This window comes from Equus caballus, chromosome 9, assembly GCF_041296265.1.
Source record: "Equus caballus isolate H_3958 breed thoroughbred chromosome 9, TB-T2T, whole genome shotgun sequence".
Lineage (NCBI taxonomy): Eukaryota > Metazoa > Chordata > Mammalia > Perissodactyla > Equidae > Equus > Equus caballus.
The window spans coordinates 94,656,713-94,675,390 of NC_091692.1; the positions used below are offsets into that span (position 1 = coordinate 94,656,713).

An 18,678-nucleotide genomic window follows, 5' to 3' on the forward strand; every position below is an offset into this window, starting at 1 on the left:
TAAAAATAGCATCTTTATTCAAAAATACACTTCTAATGTATATACGGTCAGAAGGTGCTAGATTGTTCCTGAAATTTCCTTGTGGTTTCTTTTGCTAGCCAGTTTGGTATCGGTAGCCCAGGAAAAACCAAACAATTTAAGCAATCCCTTAAAAGAGAATGAAATCCATCCCACGGCCATCCTTTTTTTTAATAAAATATTTTTAAGATATTAATATTTTAATAAAATATTTTTATTTTTTTAATAAAATATTTTTCTATTTTCTAGAAGATTCTCCACAGGTTTGTAATCTGTTGGTACCTAATCTGCAGCAGTCCACTGGCATGCTCAATGATAAGAAAAGATGTATTGGACAATATGCTCCTTTTTTTCTTATGGTTAAAAAAAACAATATTACAAAGTCTGACCCATGTAATTTATTTACAAATAAACATGAGTAAGTGGAACTCAGAGCATTATGTTTCAAAACTGATGCCCAAGGAAAGTCCAGAATTTCCTAGTTTTCTTGGGAATTCATGGTTTTCTGGGATGTTTTCAGGTGTGGTTGATGAAAACTCCTGTTTTATCATATTCCTAAGGTTCAGTTTCCTTATTCATAGAATAAAGATAATATCTGCCATGATTATTTCTCAAATAACAGAAAAAAAAGAAAATGAACGTGAAAGTGCCCTGTAAACCACAGTCTGTACACAAGTAGGGGCCTCGTTATTTAAGACACACTGACACGTGTGACCTCTTTCCTGGTTCTGGATGCCCTCACTGGGTTGTGCTCCCTTCCCTGACCCACCCCTTCCAATATGCTGTAGGTTCCAAGACTCAGCTCTCTGACTCTCATGTCTTCTCTCCAAATATGTGTCTGACATTGCCCTGGAAGGTGGTCTCTATATTCCACTCCAATACATGCCAATCAATTTATTAAAAGGTTAAAAGATGCAAAGCAATACCAGATACTGTTGAGTGAGTAGTACCTTTTTAGCAGAAGTACAGAGAAATGCATAGGAATGATAAACATCCAACTGGGGCCTGTGGTTTCCCTCTGTGGAGAGGGAAAGGCTCTGATGTATCCTCGTGCACAGGGGCTTTAAAGGCATCAAAGGAACCCACCCCTTAACCTGGGTGGTAGATACACAATTGATCATTTTTCTTTATACCTTTTTGGTATATCTCAAATAATTCCTAAGGACTTTTTTAAAACCTACTCCACCAAAAAGCTGTTAATCTTTTCTTAGTTTTATTTTCCCTTGTTCACTCATTCATCACTCACCAGTATCTATTCTAAGACAAGCTCCATGGCAGGAACAGTAAATACACAAATACCTAAGATCAACTCATGCCCTTGAGGAACATATTCATTGTCTGATATTTTGGGGGTGGGGGAGAGAGGGAGAGAGGAGAGAGAAAAGGAGGAGAGGAGAAGGAGAGGGAGAGAGAAAGGGGGGATGGGGGGGGATGGGAGAGAGCGAATGATAATGACCACACCCTGAAAAGGCACCACCACAAGGGGGCACTCAGCTGCAGGGGCAAACGAGGAGATGGACACAGAGGGATGGAAGCTAGAGGACTTACTGGAAGTGGGCCCATACTCTTAGATGGATCACTCATTGAAACCACAGCTGTTCTCTCCTTCCTCTTCATTTTACACACGGAAATAAAAGCCAAAGAGCTGGACTTGGAATTCAGACATCCCAGCTCCCAGTAGTGACCTGTTCACTATATCCTCAAACCACTCATTCCATGCTTATAAAATATATTTCACCTTTAACTTGTCCAGATAGACTGTTCACTCCATAGATGCATGTCTTCCAATTAAGTCATAAGTTCTAAATAGCGAGAACGATCTCTAGTTTCCTATTGGGGTGTGTATGTGTCTGTGTGTATACACTTAATGCCTTGCTTCCCCCAGTACGCTTGGCACTTAACAAGAGCATAAAAATGTCTCTCATATCCATCTCAATCGATGAAGGAAAGATAATTCAATTCAACAAACAATGCTCTTACATACCAACTAAGAAAACTTCAACGAATTTCAAAATTCCACCCAACAATACCTCATATTCCACCATCTCTCTGCCTCCAGTATCTTGCCACATTATGCACACAGCTATCCTCACGAAACAGGAGGCAGATCAAGGGCAACCTTTCTCCTCAAAAACCTTGGACGGCTCATCAATAGTAATTCCTCAGCATGGCATTCTTGGCCTTCCTGGGTCAAGCCCCATGCTGTCTTTCCAGCTTCAACTCCCACTAGATCTCTTCCAAAGATTTATTTGTGCTACAGCCACTGCCCTAAAAGGCCACACATTGTCACAGTTTTCCCCTCAGCCAGTAATTTTTGAACTACTTCCTCCACCTATCCTAATTGTAACTAATCCTTGAGAAAAAGCCCAAATGGCCACTCTCTCTCTTTCCGTAGAACATTTCTTCTATCTTTTTGTCACGCTGAGTTTGTTCTTCATGTGGGAAGAGTCAACTGTTTAATTTCTCTTCCAGCTGTAAGCTACTTGTGGGTAAGAGAACCAACCCCATTTCTACCCCAGCATGCCTCACAGTGGGGATTCGTTAAAAGTCAGAGGAACCAGTCTACTCATTAGACTATGTCTCCATTCTATTTGTTTTGAACCCCCTGATCAAAGAGTCCTTCTAGATAAATCAGCACTGAATGTATGCCCTAAGGGACACCAGCTTTAGAGCCCCTCGTAGTGGTATTCTAATAATTAATGAGTAAATATTAATAAAGAGATCCTTGGACTTCTAAAGCAATATGTGGAGAAGTTAGAGAAATAGTAGGTAGTGAAGCAGGAACAATGCATCTTAAGGGACTGAGTCTTCTTCTTCCTCCAGTGTGAATCTATATTCAAATTTAAAAGATGATTTTAGCACTGCAGTGCTTGGCAGTGGCTGCAAAGCTAACTTTATTGTTCTATTTTTTTTTAAGGGCAAGGGAGGAACCTCTACTAATGTTAATTACTCATGCTGCCCATTCATTTATCGAGTTTATTCACTGTTTAAGCATAAAATGCACTCAATTTTTGTTTCCACTTCAAAGTACATGTATGCATTCAAATGCTGCTGAGCGCCCTGGGGGAACAAAGCAGACCGACTGATAGACTCTTCCAAGGCAAAAGGGTTAATGGTGACCATGGCAACCGCCTCCAAGAATAGCATCATCTGCAGCAGCATTCATGCTGGGGCAGTGACAGAACGGTTATAAATATACCTATTAGCAGCCTGAGCTGAATCTTTAAACAGCACTGTTGGGAGAGAGGATGCCTAAAAATAGCTCCACACGATTGCATTTGAAGACGTGTCCTCAGAAACACTGCATCTCGTGCACACACGCACAGAATGGTTTTTAATTTTCTTTTTTACAAGTGCCAAGAAGTGAACGTTGGAGGCACACAATAGACTATGTGACATTTTATGACCTTCCTCTCTTACTACAATATTCCAAAAAGAAGCCCCCAAGACAGAAAGGGCAGCCATTTGAGGGTCCAGCTTGGACAAGTGGCTCAAGTGACTGCCCCAGCACCCCCCACAGCAGGGCAGCCCCCTGGCAGACTTCACGTGTAATGCTCACTGGGACAGCTGTTCCTGCAATGACCCCATGTGGAGAAGGACAGGCCAGGGTGAACACAGCTCCCAGGGAGGCGGGTCCCATCCCCACCTTGCTTCACACCCGGGTTAGAGGCCACTTCTTCCGTGCAGTCTTCTCTTCTTTCTGCTACTTCCACCTGCAGGGACATCTTATCCACACTCCTCCTAAAATACAGATTATTTTCTACATAGGAGCAGGGGGCTTAAAGCCAGAGAGTTGCCAGCTTGAATTCCAGCTTAGCCACATTACTAGTTTACTTGCGTAAACAAATCAACCTCTCCAAACCTTCACTTCCTCATTTATAAAGAGGGACCATGCAATGTCTAAATCAGAGGGCTGTTATAAGGAAAAAGTCAGAGAGTAAAAGAAAGATGTCCAGTACCTGGTAGCATTCAACCTGTGAGTTTCCTTCCTTTCCGCACTCTCTTATTTACGCTCATTGATTCCGGCCCTCTGGAAGGCTGGCAACAAACCACTCAAGTTATGCGTCCACGTGGCGTGGTGCCCAAGAGAAAAACCCCTGTTAGCGGGGTGAATGAATGAGTGACTGCAGCTCCGTCCTGGTCCCTAGAACACAGAGAACGGAAATGCCACCCTGGCTGCCTCCCAGGCCCAGATGTGGTGCCTCCTCCTCTGTTCCCATCTGCCACAATTCCTCAATCATTCTATCATTTCAAAAGAAGAGATGAAACAGTATGACACCTCTAGCCCTAAAGGACATGTGCAACAAAACACGTATGGCAGAGAAAAACTCTACCTACAAAGAGGGGAGTGCCAATATATGCCACTGCCCTCAAAGAGCAAGTCATGTCCCATGACTTGGACCTATGGACCTGATGGCCAGCCGCGGTACCCAGGTCCAAGTCAGTCAGCACACGAGGGACTGACCTCAGGCCCCTCAACCCATGTTTTCACCTATCTCATGTGTAAGCTTCAGTCTCCATGGAGACAATAGGCTCTACCTCACAGACGTGTTGGGAAGAATATATAAGATAAAGCACAGAAAGTGCTGAATGTGCTTTCCCACCCTCTGCCTGAGCTGTCTGGCACGGCCTGGGTGACAGGTGACCCTCAGGCTGTATCACGAGCACCTATCTCTCTGGTTGGGTTCAGCCCACGGAGAGACGGCAGGAGACAGAAGGGCAGGAAGAGGAGAGTCTGGGATGTCTGTCTCTCCTCCCTCTCCGCCACAGCACTGTTGGGCTGTGCCCCTGTGCCCACCCTGTCTGCTACTCTTCCAAGGCTCCAGCTCTCAGAAGGCTCTGGCCACACCATTTTGTCCCCTCACCCCCTCAGGCCTAGAGGGGCTGGCAGCTTCCCACTGTTGTTAGTTGCTGAACATCCTGCCGTTTCCCTTAACCCCGCCCACAATGCCACCTGCGCCTGCCTGCTTTTCCCTGCTAGGCCCTGACCACTACAGGCATCTACCTTCTCTTCCCTATCACCTGCCCCTCAGAGGAAGAGACATGTCCCACACTTCGGGTGTGGCGGAGGGGGGGCTCTCTGCCAAAGGATCAGAAAGGCACAATATTGGCATATTTTGCAAATTTTGCCCATCTCTAGTCCTCTATAAAAATAGGAGTAAGCAAATAACCAACCTGACAGGCATAGGAATGACAAACACCAAATTCAAGACGATGACTAGCTAATTCTGGAGTGGGAAGGCAGGACAAGGAATGAAATCAGAGCATTTTCTTATATGCTACATTAACTCAACTGTATCTTTAATGTTTGATTTTTTTAAAAGGGAAGGGAGGGAGGCAGGCAGGCAATATGGTAAAATGTTAAGAATCCATGAGCTGAAGGGTGGGGTAGGGTGGTCCATGGATGTTAGTTATATTATTCTCTATACTTTTTCTGTAAGTTTCACAATTTAAAATAAATCTCATGTTTAAAAACTTCCAAAGGCAACTCAGGCCCACAGAGTTAAGTCGCTATTCTCTGGCATGGATTCAAGGCCCTTACCAGCTGCCTAGAAGCCCATCCATGGTGACAGCCTGCCCCTCCATCCATCCTGTCGTGCAGACACACAGAGCCCCAACTCATTGCCCAAACAGGCTGCGAGTTGGCAGGCCATGTGCTTCTTTTCTCTGGCCAGCATGTCTGTCATTTATTGTGCCCAAGAAGTTCCTAAATATCCTTTCAAGCACAATTCAAATGTCAGTTTCTTTCTGGAGCCTTACTGAACCTCCCAGACATAGTCAACAGCACCCAATATCCCAAACTTCTCTCGTAATTATCACACTGTAATATAATTTCTATATATTTTCACGACGATGGTAGTATGGTGAAGTAGTTCTCAAGTGGCTGGCTTCAAACCTGGTTCCACCGCTCCCCATATAAGTGGCATCACCTCTGAGTCTGGGTGCTGAATCTTTGAAGCAGGGAGAGGTAACAACCGAACCTAGGCTTGTTGTCACCACTGAGCGAGGTTACGCATGGCAAGTACTAAGGACAGGAATGGAATGATCTCATAAATCAACATTGGTCATTATCATCATCACCTTCCCTGATGGGCTAGGAGCTCTGATCTCACTGAATCCTCCCTCCTCTCCTCCCCATTTCAATGAGAGCTATAATTGTCCCAGTTTTGAGATGGATAAACTGAGGTTCAAAATGACTACCTTGCTCAAGGCCACAGAGCTAGCCAGTCATGGAAAAGAGGTGTCAACCCAGATCCGTCTGGTCCTGTCTATGGCACCTTGCCACCTCCTATATTTCAAGTATCTGTGTTACTATTTTAATCTAGTTAATTCAGTTGCTTTTATTGAATTCACAACTACATGCACAGCACTTCACAGGCACTAACTTTAATGATTACAACAATCTTGCAAAGGAGTAATTATTTTACTGATGAAGAAACTAATGTTCAGAGAGATTAAGAAATGAGCCAGGGTTGCACAGTAAGGACCAGAATTTGAATCCAGATACCTCTTTTTTCAACTTTCTTTGATGTATAGGATATGTAAAACTTAAATAGTATAGGGTAATCACCATCCACGGACCCAAATCCAGGGGGCTTTAACAAATCTTAACATTTTGCTGTATTTCCTTATAGGTAAAGCCCCTAAATGCACCTATCTTCCTCCTCAGAGGTAACCACCCTCCTGAAGCTGATGTCTGTCATTCACATATATTTTATATACTTACGTATCTAGATATATTATTGTTCTGCATGTTTTTAAACATGATGGAAATGTAATCTTACTAATCACTTTATTCTGAAACTTACTGTCTTCACTCAACATATGATCATTTCAAGATTTAACCACACTGATAAATGTAGATTTAGTTCACTCACTTTAACTACTGTATGGTACTTCAATATATGAATTTGCCACTTGTTATTTGAGGCCTCTATTAACAGACATTCAGCTGCTTCTAATTTTCACTATTCAAACAGCACTGCGGGAACAGCCTGGACCTGGCCCCTTGTTCAAGAGGTCCTCTGAGGGATCGTCCAAGAAGGAGGGATAATGGGTCAAAAACACACACAGCCTCAACTTTCCTAAGAGTGCCAAATGGTTGTACAAATTTATACTTTGGCCAACATTATATTTATAAGAATTCCTCTTTTGCTATATTCTTGCCATTTCTGGTATTACAGACATTTTTTTTTTTAATTTTCCCAGTCTGATGGGTACAGATTTTACAAATGTGAAACTGTACCTGTCTCATCCATCCATCCAGTCACGTACCCAACAAATACATGACCTGTTTTGTGCCAAGCATTGTGGAAGCACACTGACAACACAACAGACAAAATCACTGCCCTTCTGGAGGTGCAGGCAATGAACAAAAATCAAAGAGATAATGAAGGTAACGTCAGGGGCTACTAAGTGCCATGGAGAACAACAAAGCAGGGTAAAAGCAGGGAGGATGAGGGAGCTGTACGTCAGAGCACGTTAATATGCATCTCCCTCGTTCACATTTACAGGAGCATTATAAAGACATTTAATCACGGGCTGGGGCACAGGCAGGGCTCAAGCAAAGTGAGCAGACAGGAGCACTCGCATGGCCGAGCCAGGGGGCGCCGGCAGTGTGACCCATGCCAGCTTAGGCTTCATCTTCTGGGAAAGGCCCACTCAGCTCCACCACCATCTCTCTTACTTACTGATTCGTGTGTCATGTATCATGAGAACCCCTCGTACACTCTAGATACCAGTCCCTTCTGGGGATGTGTGTTGGTCATATCTCCCTTTCTGTGGATTCTCTCTCCTTCTGTCTTTTTAATTTTTTCATGAGGATATATCATATATACCTAAAGATGCATAATATAATAATATTCATGTGACTTAACTTTAAATTGTGTTCACAGTCTCCTTTGCAGAATTTTGTAAAAGTTTAATGTAATCAAACCGGTCAGCCTTTTTCTTTATAGTTGGTGCTTTATATGCCAATCCTAAGAAACCCCTCCCTCCCCTAAGGTCGTTGACATTGTGTCCTATGTTATCTTCTAAAATTGTGAACATATTGCTTTTTCATACTTGAGCATTGATCCTACCTGATACTGATCTTTCTTACAGTATTCCAATTTTTTTCTACAGGAATAGTCAAATGGTCCAGTATTATTTATGAAAAGGTTCTTACTTTCTCCCGCTATTTATAATGCCCCCCTCCATCATTCCATATTCCATTGATTCTAAAATTCGTATCAGAAGACTTCTATAAACCTGTGTTAGGTCTGCCATCTGGCTGACAACAATTTTAAAACATCATATATTGTAAAATGAATTCATACTTCAGAGAGAAAACAAGAGTGCTTCTTGGAATTTATGAAATAGGGCATGTCAAACTTCCCTATACCAATGGATCTGATTTGGGGCTTTCTGTTCTCTTCCATTTGCCTATCTGTCCCTGTACATTGATCAGACTGTTTTAATTGCTCTTGCTTGATAAGCCTTAATATCTCCTAGAGCAGGATTTCTCCACTTCGTCCCATTCTTCCATTTATTTTGGCTATTCTTGGGCCTTCTTCTTCCATATGAATGCTAAGATTAGTTTGCTAGGTTGATTTAAAAACTCCTGTTGGGATTTTGCTAGGAATTACATGTAATTCATAGATTAATCAGGGAGTAAGTTGACACCTTCACAATACTGAGTCTTCCCATCCACGAATATGGTATATAGTTTGCTATTTCATCAGGTCTTCTCTTATGCTTTGTAATACTCTTCATAAAGGTCTTGTGTACATTGTTAGATTTCCTTCAAGGTATCTTAGAGTATTGCTGGCTACTGTGAACAGGAATATTTTAAATTGTATTTTCTAATTAGCTTTCATTGGTATAGAGATATGCTATAACTTTTTATTTCGAACCAAGAAAATTTGTTGAACTTTCTCACCAATTCTAACAGTTTGTCCAGCGGTTCTCTTGAATTTTCCACATAGACAATCCTCTCATCCACAAATAAGGACAGTTTTGTTTCTTCCATTCTAATTCTTACATCTTTGTCTTTTCTTATTACATTAGCTAGAACTGGGATAATTTTGAGTGGAAGCAGTGATAGCAGACATCCCTGTCTTGCTCCTGACTTAAAAAGTAATGAGTCTAAAGTTTCACTATTAAGTATGATGTTTCCTATAGATTTTTCAGACACCCTTTATTAAGCTAATATTACTCCCTTGAAGTCTTAGTTTACTAAGAATTGTTATTATGAATATATATTGAAATTTTCTGTAACTATTTAAATTATCATATTTTCCCTCAATTAATTTGCTAGTATGATATGTAACATTGAGAAACTTTCGAACATAGAATCATTGTTACATTTCTAAGATAAAGCCTACTTGGTCATGACATATTGTTCCTTTTATACCAGGCAGAATTTGATTTGCTAATGTTTTATTTAGGATTTTTGCATTGTGCTAAAATCCTAACCACAAATGACCCTTTTGGACCCAGAACCCAGCTAACTGCTTCGTATTTTATTTCTATTTCACAAAATGTTTATCTTATTTTTTAACTCACGGAGGTATTTTGGTTTTCTCCTTTTAAATTTTTCTGTTATTGCCTAAGCCCTATGCCAGCAAGGACGAGTCAAAGCAGGACCTTACTGGGCCACCTTGATGGAATTCCATGCCAATTCCCTTTCTGTAACTCCATCCTCACCGTCTCTCCCTCATCTAAGTTCAGTACTTACTGCCTTAAGTAAGACAACGCATATTAAAGTTCCTAGTAGAATACCTAACATATAATAGAGCTGATTCAATCCAGCTAACAAGTTGCTGAATATCCAATACACTGGTTGAATTCTTAAAACCAACTTTTTTCAAGAAGAAAGCACTCAGAAATGTTATATATTTAAGGAATTTATGAAGATATACTTAGTAAGTTCTCCACCAGCTACTCAATTCTTCTCTGTGCTGGAGTTTCAAAGTACCTTCTCTGCCTCCTTTGGCAATACATTACACAATGCTGTATATGCAGGAGGCAACTGTGCGGGCCACTAAGGCATGCATGCCAGGTGCCACAGCAGACACCTGTCTGCTCACTGATATCAGAGCAGGTTCCAACTGGGGTTTGGTCAAGAACTAAATCCTACACTCAACCTATAGGAATATGTGTCAGCGGGTACCATGTGTGCATGTGTGTGCAGGGGCAGGGGAGGAGAGAGGTATGCACATGATTGTCTACATATACTCACATTTCAACTCAGCTTACATTCAAGACACTGTAAGTATCTCCATCAAAAAAGCAAACACCTCTACTCAAAACTGTTTTTTAAAAAAGAACAGTATGACATTTTATAATTAATCTGAGCTTTTAAAGCTTCTACGTTGATGATATGGCCTGCGTATTTCTATGCCTCTTATACTTTATAATGAGTAATAATGAGCTCCTTATAGTTTCCCACACACCAGGCTCTGAAACCACTTGCCCTGTCATTTATAAACTCTATAACTTTGGGCAAGTTACTTAATATCTACAAGCCTCAACTTTTTATAGAAAAAATGGAGCTAAGAGCCCTCATTTTGCAGTGTGATTTTAGTAACCAAATGCAAGAAAGTATATGAAGCTTTTTATATTATCACCTCTTCTCTCATTTTTCATTCCATATTTTACTCTACCCTGCAATATTAAACAGCTAAATACCTACTTTAGTATGAACTTAAGCAGAAAATCCAGTAAAGCATAAGTGCTTCCTGGGGCAAGAACATCTTTCCACATCTGAATCCCTCTCAGCTGCCAAGCTCAACGCTCGCGCCTCTTACTCAGTGCACACTTACATGAAGCGTCTTCCTCAGTGGAGGCTGAGCAGATGCTCTTAGCACACATGCAGGAGTCCCCATCTCAGAAACGTCTCCATGTCTCAGTGATGCCTTATTCTAGGCATGAGACAGAAAGGCACAATCAAGAACTAGAGGAGATGGCGAGTTGCATTGGCTAACACTGTAAAGATAGGTTGGCTGTGTCAGAAAAGAAGCTACTTCAATTCCTTTGTCATAAAAGAGTCATAATATTTATTTATAGCTTGATAACTTCATGGCAGGAAGATGGGAAATCAAAGAATAAATCAGAACTTACGAACATTATCAGAGTTATTTTTATCTTAGGCGTGAACATCACTCTGGCCTAAATGAGCATAATTACAATGACTGATGATAGACACACACACACGGCTCAAGCACCAACAACACTTCACGGATTTAAAAGCATTTTATATGCATTATTTCACTTGATTCTCAAAATAAGCCCAGAGAGTTAATTTACATAAGAGGAAACTGAAGCTGAAATAGGCAAAGTGACGTACCATCAGCCAGGAAAAGCGTATGGAGTCAGTGCCAGGCCACAGGCCCCGACACGCACACCTCGTGCCAGGCACCAAGAGGCTCTGGGGCTGGAGGAGGTAAGCACAAACTCTCATGTGGCACTTTCAATAGAGAGGGAAGACAACCACGTATCCATTCACTTAATCAGGAAATATTCATTGAGATCTTATGGTGTGTCAGGTGCTGGCCCAGGTCCCTGGAGTAGGTTAATGAACAGCTGAAGCCCTACCCTCAGGGGGCTCACCCTCAATATCATTCATACACACAACGTCCTACAGACAGGCAATGCCCACAGCAACAGAACAAGGTGGATGAGTGTGGCGAGGAAGGAAAACACCCAGACCACTTGACAGGGTCAGGTGTGCCTGAACATTTAGTATGCATATACACCTAGACCACTTTAATAAAAATGAGTCCCTCAGTCGGGATTCTGGGCTTTCAGAATTATTTTCCATTCACCATTCACAGGAATTAACCACATTTTCACTTGACTTTCACATCTGGATTCTGGACTCAGCTTTATTATGCTGAACTCTTTTCTATGCCAAGTTGTCTGTTGTCAGAGAAAAAAACATACCCAAGGTTCTGAATGGATTCACTACCTGAGAAGAAACTTGAGGACTGTCCATTTATCATCTCATTCTTTCTGCCCAGAGTCATGTTAAGGTACCACATGCCATACATTGTCCACACCCAAGTTCAGGACAGTGAGAATCCCTCAGGCAGCATGCCTGGCATGCCATCGTCCCAACACGTCTCCTTGAGAGCCTCACGTCCACACTGACCCTGACCCCATCAGGTTCCTCCAGAAAGCCTCTCCCTTGAGGTGTACACCTTCCAGCTATCTTGCTGCAATTCAGAGAAAACTTCAGGCAATTCATTTAGAGACTCATATCCAACAATACTTATATTCACCTTGCAACAGAAGGCATAAAAAGATTTTTGGAACTGGTACATTCACAGTTCTGAGCATAAGATGAATGATATAAGGAACAACATGAACAGAGCTGGTCTCATTTTGTGCTCAATTTTTCTATTTACTGTTGCAATCTGTTCATACTTTACTGGGATTGCAAATTGTTAACTTATAGACACTATTTACTGCCATGTTCTATTGATTACGTTTCCGAAAGGAGCTAACCCATTTGGGAGTGGTTTTCTTGTTAAGTTCACTGCATCTAAAACAGAAAAAGTGCACAGGTAAGTCTCTTACGTTTTCAGTCTGTACTTTGATGGGCTAAACCAGTTTGCCTGGTGGAGCTAAATAAGATAATATACATGAAAACGTTTTCCAGGTGGCAGGAACTATTATTATTACACTCCTGACATCAATGGTGCTGTCAGCCTCTGATCTCCTTCCCATTGCTCTGTTCTCCCTGCAAACAACTAACGGGTCCCGCCAGCACGGTTGGCGTGGCCCCAGACATCAAGCCAATCCCAAACGAACCAGGAAATTCAAAAGCAACTGCAGGTTCCTCAGCTCTCGAGTAAGAAAAACAATATTATTCTCTTGCATTAGTAACTGGCCTTCAAATTCCTCATTTGTGACATGGGGATAAAATATCTACCATGAAAGATTGCTGTGTTGATTAAAATGTATACAAATCATCTTCTTCCAAGGGGCCTGGCAAATATTTATCAATTGCCTGCTCATCACATCCAAGTGTTTGCTCAACTTGACCCAGTATATGAAGCACAAGTATGAGACCTGAGGAACCACAAGAGGACTCTATATAACACTATGCACGCACGTGCACACACGCACACTCACACGTATATGTGTAGGTAGGTATGTGTTTATGTATAACACTATATAAACTCCAAAGGATTCCAGACTGGAAGAGAAGGGGAAACAGAGAGCTACTCAGCTAGAGCTAAACATTTGCAGCCTGCCATGCAGTGAAAGGCATGGGGAGATAAGCGGACAGGACTCTCAGGTGAGAAATATGTGTACGTGGCAGTGATGGTGGTCACACAGTGACTATAATAATGGTGAACATATGTTAAGGACTTAGCAAGTACCAGGCGCTACTGTCAAATTCTCTACTTATATTACCTCATTTAACCATCACAACAACCTCATATGTATACATTGCTATTACTACCCTCATTTTACAGATGAGGAAACTGAAACCCAAGAGTTAATTGGAGTGGATACTAGCTGAGTCAAAGGAATTAGCCCAAAGAATCATTGATAACCAAGGTAGTAACTAGAACTAGGAGAGGAGAGGAGACCATCAAGACAGAGACTGAAAGGTGTAAACATCAGCTGGTTGATAACCAAACTCCAGGCATGCACACATTCAGGGGTCAGGGAAGAGGAGGCACCTATGAAGGGGTCAAAGACGAGTGGGTTAAGGGGTACTGAGACGGTCCTGGAACCCAGGAGCCAAGAGGAGAAAGACTTTCAACAAGGACCCCAGGGGTATGGCTGGGTCTCTGCCCTTTGATCCTGCCCGTTTGGCACTGTCTCCTACATTTTTTTCTGTCATTGACTTAAACAAGGACAAAATAAGCAAGTTTATTTCAATTTTGTGGACACCACAGGTCTCTAGGGAAAGCTAACGTGAAAGACTGCAGAGCTGAAATTGTAAGCAACTTCTACTGGCTGATACATGGAATCAAAACCAATAAGATGACATCTAACAAGGATTCACCTAACTCCCACATTTAGTTTGCAAAAAAAAATCAATTGCACAGGGACAGTTTAAGGAGGTTGAGATTGACAGCAGATGATGTGATAAAGATGGAGGGAGGGAGGGGTCCCTGATACTCTCACTCCTGCTCAATAGGGGCCAACGGCATGACTCAGCAGGGGCTATAACCTCAGGTCACATTAGCAACAAAGCAGGCCTGCACAGAGGATGCTGTGATCTCAGGTACTCAGCGCTGGGTCAGACCTTGCAGGCAGGTCTGGATTCCATCCTCTGATGGACTTGACACTGTTGATAATGCCTCCTACTGAACATCCTTCCTTCCTCTCTGCATTAGTCTGGGTTGGGTCCACCTGAGGCCTCTCCTTGGCATGGAGCTTGCCATCTGCATGTTCACAAGGCACTCTCCCTGTGTGCTGGTCTACCCTTTTCATAAGGACACCAGTTCCATTGGATTGGGGCTCATTGTAATGGCCTCATTTTCACTGGACTATCTCTGTAAAAACTCTGTCTCCAAATAAGGTCACATTCTGAGGTCCTGGGGGTTAGGACTTCAAAATATGAATTTGGGGAAGGGACAATTCAACCCATGACCTTTAGTCTCTCTGTGACCCACAAGTCTGTCATCAGCTAACTACTTTTCTCACTCTACATTCTCCTCCCAGTCACGATGACAATAGCTGCCTTTATGTCAGCAATGCTCAGATCTTTACCATAAGGCTAGCTCTCTCCCCAAGATTCAGATGTGAAGCCAGCTGCCTGCTGAGCATCTCCACCTACATGTCCAGAAACCTCCAACTTGAAACGTCCCATGTTGCTCTTGTATTCTCTGTCTCATTAGGAAAAGAGGCAGTATTCAATGGAGGTCAAGACCATGGACTGTGGGGCCAGAAGAACCAGAGTGGAATCCTGGCTCCCCCGCTTCCAGCTGTGTGACCTTGGGCTAGTTCCTTCCCATTTCCTCACCCATTAATGGGGATTTACAGGTTTCTTATAAAGATTAACCACTGAATATATGTTGAAGGCTTAGAACAAGGCCTTGGCATTATGTCTCATACATGTGAAGTACTTATTAGGTTAGTTACATCTGAGTGAAGCCATTCTCCCAGAAACTCATGCTAGAAAAACATGAATTTTAGGATCAGCTTATCAATTTCCACAAAGAAGCCAGCTGGGTTTTTGACAGAGACTGCAATGAATCTGTAGATCAATTTAGGTGGTATTGCCATCTGAACAATATTCAGCCTTCCAATCCATGAACATGGGATGTCTTTCCATTACTGAGGTCTTCTTTAACTTCTTTCAATGATGTTTTGTAGTGTTCAGTATATGTCTTATACTTTTTTGTTAAGTTTATTCCTAATTATTTTGTTATTTTTAACAGTATTATGAAAACAATTTTCTTAATTTCCTGCTCTTTGTAAATGTTTACAAATACAATTGAGTTTTGTCTATTGATCTTATACCCCACAACCTTGCTGAACTTATTAGTTCTAATAGTATTTTAGTGAATTACTTATATGAGATCATGTCATCTTCAAGTAGAGGTAGTTTTACTTCTTTTCTAAACAGGATGCTTTTTATTTCATTTCCTGGCCCAATTATCTGGTTAGAACTTCACGCACAATGTTGAATAGGAATGGCCAGAGTGGACATCCTTGTCTCATTCCCAATCTTAGAGGGAAAGTGTTCAGCCCTTCACCATTAAGTATGATGTTAGCAGTGGGTTTTTCACAGATGCCCTTTATCCATTTGAGGAAGTTCACTTCTATTCCTAATGAGTTTGGGGTTTGGAGGAGTGATTTTTTATTATGAAGGGGTCCTCATAGTTTCTTGCCTGCAAATTCATTCTCCCCACACCTGCTAAAGTGATCTTTCTGAATGCAAAGCTGATCATATAACAGCTTTTTCCTTAGGTTACAGGACATTGCAGAAGCTCAGACCCCTCCCTCACTTCTCCATCCTCATTTTTCACTTTGCTCTTTGCCTTCTGGCAACAAATTGATTGAGATTTCCAAACATACTCTGCTACTTCTTTCCTCCATGAATTTATTCGGTGTGTCCCTGTGGTTGGAATGCAATTTCTATGACCATGCATTCCCCCTACAATTCTGTTAAATCTTGTCTTATTGTATCGGAAACTCTCTAAACAGAGCCCAGGTGAGCCTCCCTTATTCCATGCTGTCAATACCTTGCGAACCTGTATATCCTTAAAATTACCATACTGTGTTATAATTTCACATTTATGGGTCTCTCTTCCACAAGAGACAGACAACACATTAAAGCACTGTTTCTGTATTGACCTTTGTTTCCCCAGCATTTAACACAGTGTTTAGCATAGAGCATATAACATACGGCACTGGTGAATGAATGAATGGACGACTGACTACACTGACCCTTCACTTTACTGGCAGACTGATTTTTCTAAAGTGAAAATTTGATTATAATAATTGCTAAAAATCCTTCAATAGCTACTAATACCCTACAGGATAAAGTCCGAGTTTCTTAATGTGGCATAAAAGATTCCCCACGACCTGCCCAGCCCGACATCTCTCTATTCATACCTTTTGCTACACACACCACTCTCTAAACCCTGCAAACCATTTACAGCTCCCCTGACACCAGAGCTCTTTCAAGTCTCCCCACTTTTGCATGTCACACCCTCCATGCTGGACTGCCTCCAATGTCCTTCTCTACTGTTCACCTGGAAACCACCCAATCATTTTTCAAGAGTCAGCTCAAACATCACCTTTGAGCTCTAACTCTGTTTATACAGCTGTCTACTTTACTTGGATATTTCAAAGGCACCCTACACTCCCCAAATTTAAGACTGAACTCATGACAGTCTCTACCCTGCCACTGCCAAGTAAAAGAGAACACTTTTCCTTTCCCAGTTCCTAGCTCAATAACGATTCTACTATTAGTCCAAACGCCCAAGTCAGAAACTCCATCTCCTCTCTCTATACCTTCATCACCAAGTGCCATCCTTTTTTGTTGCCCAAAATCTCTGAAATCCATCCTTTTCTCTCTGGCTCTATGCCATCACCTTACTCCAAGCCATCATTGTTTTTCCCCTGGTCTAGTATAATAGCCTTCCGAATGACCCGTTTCCACACTGGCCTTCCTTCAAACACCACTCCCACACCAGAGCTGGGGTGCTAGATCTTATCATCTCACTCCTCGTGTCCCTCCCCTACTTGCAACCCTCAAAGGCTCCCCACCACCCTGATGATAAACACCAAACTTCATGTGGGCCAGAAGCTGCACGTCCAAGTTTCCCTGACCACCACTCCAGCCTCCTAGCCCTCTCTGTTACATCTGCTTTGAAAGCCCACCCTCTCATCCCTTTGCCTAGCTAACAGTTACTCATCCTTTGGATCTCAGCACCTCCTCATGAAAATCTTGCCTGATACCCTCGTCTAGGCCAGTCTATGGCCTCAAAGAATCACATTCCTTTTCTTCACAGTTTTTATCTCAGTTTCAAATAATAGCCTCATTTGAATCAGAGTACTATGTCTACAGACTATAAATCCCATGAGAGAAGGCACCACGTCATTATGCCCCTATTGTACCAGCACATGGCTGGCACAGAAAAGGCACTCAATAAGTATAAGTTAAGTGAATAAACCTACAGGAAATCTTTACTCATTGCAAATTCTCAAGTAGAAATGACCACTTCACTCCTGTGGGCTCCTCTGTTCCTAGCTAGAATTCTAGCACAGAACTTAGACTATCTTACTAGAAAACTTTATTGCTATATCTCCCCCTACTGGACTCTGAGTTCCACATGGATAGAAGCTTTTCATTTCAATCCCTGGCACTTAGCAGATGCTCAATAATTATCTCATGATTGAAGAGCTCACTCAATGGACAGCTGGCATCTGAGTGCTACAATTTAAAGGGCAAAAGTTTTCACTGGTGAACACAGGGGCAGGGAGACCTAGGTGGGTTTCCAAACCAGGACTGTTGAGCTCAAGGACAGAAAGGCACAGAAGCAGGGGGAGGGGGCCCTCTACTCAGTGTTAGCAGTCTCTAATGTGGACTTAGTGAGGCCCAGAGGCAGAGACTAGGACCAGTGAGTGGAAGCTGTGGACAGAAATACGAGGAAGCATCTGAGCTCCCATCACTGGACATGACCAAGCAGAGGTCCCACAGACATTGCTCACGTGCTATAGAAGGAATGCTTGTATGTGGTAGAGACTGAATTAAATTCTTTTTTTTAATTCAGTAAATATTTGTTGAACACCTATTACATGAACGCCAGGAACAAGGGAAACAGACATAGAGAAGACCCACATAGCACCCTATGGGAGCTTGCAGATGACTGTTCAGATTGCTTCCAACACTGAGATCCTAAGAAATCACTTTAATAAGTTAAAAAGACAGTCCCATTGGTTTTAATAAGCAACCCTATGGCCAAAAAGATAAATTTCCTTGGGTCTATTGACATGCGACTCCCTGACTGTCAACCAATGCCCCAAAAATCAGGCTAACTAAACCAATTGACTGTATAATTTGGTTCTTGCAACAGTTGCCAAATTGATTGGCAATGCCTAACTGGAAAAGGGGTCTATGTTCTAACAACAACAACAAAAAAGATATCATCTTACTTTTTCAGAGACACTTACAAATCTTTAAAATAATGTATCTGAGAGCCA

At 42.1% G+C, this 18,678-nt stretch overlaps 1 protein-coding gene across 9 annotated transcripts in view; it reads right to left on the reverse strand.

Moving 5' to 3' along the window:
- TRAPPC9 (trafficking protein particle complex subunit 9) overlaps positions 1-18,678 on the reverse strand; it is a 622,816-nt gene that overhangs the window by 350,877 nt on the left and 253,261 nt on the right. For 4 of the 9 annotated variants that reach the window (XM_005613301.4, XM_005613303.3, XM_005613306.3 and 1 more), the window contains one exon: positions 10,824-10,922. The exons of the other annotated variants lie outside the window; for them this stretch is intronic. In XM_005613301.4, coding sequence (XP_005613358.1) covers positions 10,824-10,922 — 99 coding nt within the window. The remainder of the gene's footprint in view (positions 1-10,823; positions 10,923-18,678) is intronic. 9 annotated transcript variants of the gene reach the window in all.